This window comes from Hipposideros armiger, unplaced genomic scaffold (genome assembly GCF_001890085.2).
Source record: "Hipposideros armiger isolate ML-2016 unplaced genomic scaffold, ASM189008v1 scaffold_133, whole genome shotgun sequence".
NCBI classification, from domain to species: domain Eukaryota; kingdom Metazoa; phylum Chordata; class Mammalia; order Chiroptera; family Hipposideridae; genus Hipposideros; species Hipposideros armiger.
Genome location: NW_017731483.1, coordinates 2,557,134 through 2,564,084, shown reverse-complemented (window position 1 = coordinate 2,564,084; position 6,951 = coordinate 2,557,134). Strand labels below are relative to the sequence as shown.

The 6,951-nt window shown below is 48.0% G+C and overlaps 1 protein-coding gene across 1 annotated transcript in view; it reads left to right on the top strand.

Moving 5' to 3' along the window:
• Positions 1-5,358: 5,358 nt before the first annotated feature.
• The window catches only part of LOC109386391 (stimulated by retinoic acid gene 6 protein-like), a 43,339-nt gene continuing 41,746 nt past the window's right edge, over positions 5,359-6,951 (top strand). The window contains exon 1 of the mRNA XM_019649476.1: positions 5,359-5,498. Coding sequence (XP_019505021.1) covers positions 5,359-5,498 — 140 coding nt within the window. The remainder of the gene's footprint in view (positions 5,499-6,951) is intronic.

Genomic DNA, 6,951 nt, shown 5'->3' with positions numbered 1-6,951 from the left:
CCTTATGGACAATTAAGCATGGTGGGGAGTCTTCTTCAGTCGCCAATTTTTTCTTGTAGCTCTGATCTTTTCAGAAAATGCCCCATGCACACCCTCTGAAGGAGGGCACCCCCCTGGAGCCTCACTGCCCAGTAAGCTCAGAGTGAATGGGTGAGGCCAAGGCAAAGAATAAACAGAGATCTGGACACAGGAGGAAACATGGAGGTCCTGGGAGGAAATGGAATAAAGACACGAAACGCCAATTACTACTTCATCTCTGATCCTCACAGCTTAAGTGACTACCTGTGTGTGAGCCTTACTGTGGACCAGTGGCAGCCCCTCTCTGAGGAGCCCGTGAGACTTGGGGAGCGAGAATGATGTGTAAACTGTAAACTGTAAAGCACTGTTCCTCCCCACGGTACCCGTAGCTCGGCACAGGGGGAGATCCCACAGCTTGGCCCTGGTGCAGAGCTCAGTTCCTAACCTGGCTGAGCTGATTCTGTCTCTCTGAGATGGTTAACCAGCTGGCTCATTGGTGGAACCAGGGCACCCAGCCAGGGCATCTAGCTCCTTGATACAGTGGCTCTTGTGTCTCCGTAATGCCAGTGCCTGCTAGGGTGACCCCAGTGTCTGCCAGGGACCAGGCTGTTACTTGGACCCCTCACTCCCACCTCGTGGAGCAGTGTCTGTGGGAGACAGTTGCCGGGAAGGTGGAAGCAGACTCGAGAACCAGCATGCGTGGTACTTCTCAGTTAGCAAAGCACCATTGCTACCCATTCTCTGACGATCTAGGGAAATGATGTCATCACACCCATTCTACAGATCGGCAGCCAAAGCTTCAGGAGGAGCAATGATTCACCCAAGGTCGCAAGGTCTCTGACTCCAAATTCCAGGCTCTTCCCCCCAGGCAGATCTGAGGACCCACACCAGGATGAAAATACCCCCATGCACACCTCCAAAGGAGGGTACTGACCCAGAGCTGGCCTTTCCTAGCTGTACAGGAAGGTCAAAATGAACAGGAGCGGTCCAGGTAAAGAAGAAAACGGATCTGGACACACAAGGAAGAGAGAGGCCCTGGGAGAAAATGGAACAAAACCAGGGGGGTCTTTGTGACTCTCATTGTAGAACTTATCCCTGATTCTGTCACAGAAAGTGACAGACAGAGACAAACCAACAGGCAATTAGAGAGAGAGAGAGAGAGAAACACAGATGACTTTCTGGGAAGGCTGTCAGAGGCAGGCCTGAGGGCAATAGAGGATCTGGGGACACAATGGGAGAGGCTGCCTGTAAGATGGCAGCCTGTGTGGGCTTTATGATAGTCCTGGACTTAATTTTATGTTATTAAAAAAATGCAAGCTTTTCATTATGAAAGTGTGCAAACTTACATAAAAGAAGAGAGACTAGCATAAAGCACACTCATGTGCCCATCACCCAGCTCCCACAGTTGTCAGCACGTGGCAGTCTTGTTTTGCCGACACCCCCACCCACTCCCCCTCCTCCAGACAGCCTGTCATTTCATCACAGATTTCATTTTTGACAAGAAGCTTGCTTTCGCTGGCGAAATTCTCAAAGCTGTGCAGAAATGACCTGGCACACAAATCCGCTCTCAGATCTTCATCAGTCCCTGCAAGTCTCGGGGTTTTGTTTCCAAGACAGCTCAGACCAGCCTGGCCATAGGAACAGAAAATTACACTGAAGAGTCATAGAATGTGACAGTTGGAAATTACTTATGTGATCAAGTCCCAGCTCCCCAACCCACTACCTGGGTAAGCTTGCACATGTTTCCTGATCTTTTGGTGCTTCAGTTTCCTTATCTGTGAAATGGGGTGATAGTAATACTTCTCTCATGGGGCTGTTGTGAGGATGAAATTTGTTAATAAAGGTATAACCCTTAAAGCATAGCTTGGCGCACAGTAAGTAGGCCCTTGTGAAATGTTAGCTTTCCATTCATCCATTTAGGAAATACTAATGAGCACCTGCTGTTGCCACTTGTCGGGCCAGGGGCTGGGCACGTGGAGGTGAATGCCCCAAGGAGCTCCCCATCCAGTGGAGACACTGACCCATGAAAAGACATTTCCAAACAGTGGGCTGGCTGCTGTGACAGTGGGCTAAGTTCCAGGCAGTCTCTCCTCAATTCACAAGTCACTAAACTGAGACTCACGGGTCCCCTGAGCCTAAGGAGCCACAACACTTATCAGCAAAGATGGGGTGGACTCAGCAGTTTTTCCTGGCCAGGCCTGTTTTCATGAGGGTCTCGGAGGAGGCCAGTGACTTGGGATGGCAGTGGGGCCATTCTAGGCAAGGGTCACCCTGCCCCACAGCATGGAAGTGGGAGACTGGTCATGGGGCCAGGTGTGGGCAGCTGCTCTGGCTACCGCTTAATCAGGTAAATGAGTTCAGTCCACTGTGAGTCCCTAACACCCCCACACCTAGCAGGAAGCCAGGGCTGCCAGGCAGGCTGCCCATGACATGCCCATGAGTGGACTGAGGCTGTGGAGGGGTGCTCAGCCTGGAGAAGGGCTGGCCCTAGACATTCCAGAGACACAGGAGCAGACAGGGTCTAGAGGCTAAGGAGGTAGAAACACAGCCAATGAGAGTTCCCTTTCAGCCCAACAAAAGGAAAACCCTTCCCTTTGGTCAGAGCTGTTCAAAAGCAGGGAAAGGATTGGAAAGAAAATCAATACTCACTGAGCACTGAGGCGCTTTTTCAGGTGATGTGACCCGCGCACCAAACGAGTATTCCTGACTCGTCAGCCAGGAGTCTACCGAGAGGGTACCTGAGGATTGGGTGGGAGACTGGAAAAGAAAGAGACTAGAGACGAAAGCTGGGGACAGGAGGTCCACCCAATGCTGACAGCAGAGAGTGGCCCCATTTATTGTTTACACACAGCTTCTATAGCAAAAGTAACTTTCCTTAGGTAGGGGGGTTTTGGGAACTTGAGGGAATAGTCCCCTACTCCCAGGGAACACCTCCCCCGGGGCTTTCCATAAGGTGTAGGGAAGCAACCTTCCCAGGGTGAAAGCAAAACATAACAAGCAGAAACTGTTAATAGGATGGCCTTCCACTCTGTAGCTTTCAAGGCCGTTGTCTGTTTTCTCCTCAGCAGCCAGCCTTCCCACGGTGCTCACCCGGGCCTGAGAGCCTGTCAGCCTGCCAGCTTTCAGGCTTAACCCTTACTGCAAACCTCCAGCTCTCAGGCCCCTACATCTCCCCCTTTTTTATTTATTACTTAAAGGCAAACCTCTGATTTAATGAGGCTGCGGTTGGCATCGCGGCGACTGTGTCTGCCTTGGGTTGTCCTCCTCGAGGAATGGAATCTTACCCGTCATGGGCTAACCAGCCATCTTACAGCCAGGGCCTGTCTTAGGTTGATTCCTCCTGGGGGGATCTTACCCGTCATTGACTAACCAGCCATCTTATGGCCAGCCCTCTACAACTGGTGTCTGCCTTAGGTCGTCCCTCACTTAGGGATCTTACCCGTCATTGACTACGCAGTCGTCCTATGGGCCAACCTCGCGAAGCCAAACCTAGGGATGGAGATGGAGTATTACTGCCGGACACAAGGAATATTAACTAGAGGGAGAGAAGTGGGGCTATACAGAGAACTAACGCCGTCGTGGACAGGGGCGTTTCATCTCCAGCATGAGTCCTGTGCGATGAGCCTCTAGGCTGACTGCCTGAAGGCGGGATTTCAAAACTGCTTGGCGAACTGAAACAAAGCACAATATTAGAAGCAAGAGAACTACAATCCCTACTGAAGTCCAGGTGATAGTCTGGACAATGGAAATTGATTTGAACTTGTTAAATGTGTTAATTATATCCTTAGCTAGATCTTTTGGGTTAGTAATATCCAGTTTGCTATCCTGCATAGTAATCATTTCTTTGTGAAGCAAGTCAAGGTCGATACTAAGATTTGTACTATGCCAAATGCCCTGAAGGTGATTAAAAATGAGTTTCCAATTCCACTGGGTACAGTTATACTTACAACGAGCGACGCAAATCCCTCGATACTTAGCATAACATCGGAGGGCAAGATAGTGGCGTATGACCGCAACCTCATTACCTATCTGAAGAACAACGTCCTCCAATGCACTAAGGCAAAGCTCCATTTTTGTATCTATATCTTCTTGACTATAAAGCACTGAAGAAGTATTTTGAGCAAGTGTTCAACATAATCTGCTGTTTTGATAGAATTGGTTAAAGATACAGCGACTGTAATTGCCGTGGCTATGATAGAAATAACTGCTGCGAGGCCTGCTATGATGAGTCCAACTGCCCATCATTTCGGCTTGAACCCTTGTTTATTTCCTCAAGGGCTTGCATCCCTGGGTCATCATAACCAAGGACACTAAATAGTAGTGGGGATGACAACATAAGGTGGTTGACGAAGGACTAGCATAGACTGTCCTTTGTCCCTTGGATCAATACAGTTGATGAGGTGACAGTTTGGACAAGAAATATTAAACATAGACTGACCTTTACTAATCTGTATCCCTCCAACCAAGATAACATTAGGGGCTTGGACACAGGCAGTAACGGCGGACTGCTTTCCATCCTGGTCCCAGGGTGTTTGGGAGTTAAGGTGAGTTATATAATCTGAGGCTGCCCATAGCCTCCAGATGTCTCTTTGGATAATAGGAATATTTGTGGTTAGTACAGGGGCAACACATCCTTCTGGTTTGGGGAGCTGTGTCCCTGAACTATAATAAGGGATTGACCAATCAAAGACACTAACGTGGGAGTCTGGTAACCGATAGCTTGTAGCTATCAGATAGCCACAATCTCTCCATATTATATGACCGTCATTATATTGATAGGGGCTTTGCGTGCACAGAGGGAGCAGCCTCTGTGCACCTGCTTCTTGGGGCTGACCTCCTGACGGTCTTGTAAAAGTTAACTCTGATCTGTATATTAGGTATGGATTTTGTCTATTTTTCCCTGAACTATTTTTTGTTATGTTTTCCAAATGAAAGCATCCCGTCATGGGTGTTTGGGAGGCACAAAGTGGAGGAAGCCGGGACAGACCAACATAGTTAAAGGCTGTCCGTTGAAAGGTTATGTTTTTTGTCCTGCCTCCAAGTGGGATGGAAGAATTAACCCAAACTAGGACTGGCTTGTCTCCCCACATTACGGGAGCAAGCGTCGGGGGGTTTGGGAAGTACGTCCAATACGTGTCCCCCCGTGTTATACTTACCTGCCATGTCAGAATAACCAGTATTGCAATTAGAAATTTATTAAGCTTAACCTGTTTCCAGGTTTGAGCCGATCTCTTCCTCGCCCTCCTGGACTGTTGGCTCTCTGTTTTCTCCATGGTGCTGTTTGACTAGGCGTTCTAGATGCCCCCGAGGACCGTCCGCTGTCCTAGGAAAAACACAAACATGTCCTCTCCCCCACACTTGGACCAGATCCGGTCCATGCCAATTACCCGCGAGGGGGTCTTTCCAGCGGACGAGAGCCTCCGCAGCAGGACTGGGATTCCAGAAACGGTCTGCTGCAGAGTGACCTTGAGCATCCGTTCGTAAAAAATTTAAAGTGAAAAGCGCATGGTTTAGTTGGTTGTATACTAAATTCCCATAGTCTCCCCCTTTTTGTTTTAATAATTGATTTTTGGGTGAGCGACAAGCACGCTCAATAATTCCTTGACCCTGTGGGTTATATGGAATACCTGTGAGGTGTTGGATCTGAAAAGTTAAGCAAAAATTTTTAAAAGCGTTGCTAGTATAGCCAGGTCCATTATCAGTCTTTATGACTTTTGGAATGCCCATAGTGGCAAATGCCTGGAAACAGTGACTGATAACATGTTTTGTTGCCTCACCAGAACGTGCTGTGGCAAATAAGAACCCAGACTTAGAGTCAATAGTGGTATGAACATAAGGAGTACTTTTAAAACTAGGGATATGAGTAACATCCATCTGCCAAATGTGATTTGGAAGTAACCCTCAAGGGTTAACTCCTAAATGTGGTTCAGGAAGCAAAGTTGTGCAGCCGGCACACTGTTTAACTATCTGTCTAGCCTGCTCTCGGATGATCTTAAACTGATGTCTTAGTGACCGAGCATTTTGGTGGTGAAGAGCATGAGACTGCATGGCCTTTTCTATAGGGCTTGTAGGTGTAGCAAAAAAGGCCTGAACTGAGAGACATAGTGGTTGAGTAGCCGCATCTGCAGCAGCATTGCGTGCAGACAAAGGTCCTGGAAAATCAGAGTGAGCTCTAATATGGCCAATATACAGTGGCTGTTGTTTAGCAAGAATGGCCTGTTTTAATTGATGGAACATATGAAGCAGCTCCTCTGTGGTGGCTGAGCTAACATGAGCTGTCTCTATAACCTTACAGACACTGAAAACATAATGACTATCTGTGTAGAGGTTTAATGACTGGTGTGAAAACATATGTAAAGCCCAAGTAACTGTGGATAGCTCCACCCGCTGAGCTGAGCTATACCCTGTGACTTTGGTTAAGGTCTGAGTGGGATTGTGGACGGCTGCCCTGCCATTGCTAGAGACGTCTGTGAAAACTGTGATCACTCCTGGAATGGGCTGAGTTTGTAACATTGAAGGAAAAATGAACGACGCAGACCTTGCAAACTGTAAAAGTTTATTAGCAGGGTAATGACATCCAAGCTGACCAAGAAAATTTGCCAAAGCTATTTGCCACTCCGTGGAGTTTGCATATAACCAAGATTGCTGACTACTGTTAAAAGGAACTACAATGGCCTGAGGCTCTTTTCCAAAGAGCTGGAGACATCTTTGTCTCCCCTTAGTAAGAAGTAAATCTGCTAATTCATAATATGGCTGAAGATGTTTAGAAGGAATGCTCTTTAAATGTAGCCACTCTAAAGGACCAGCAGGTTGCCAGATGACCCCTGTAGGTATAGGGTCTGTATTACAAATGATGAGAGATACAGGTTGGGATGGATCTACTCGAGTAACCTGAGCCAGCTGAATGAATGGCCTGTTCTACTCTGGCCAAGG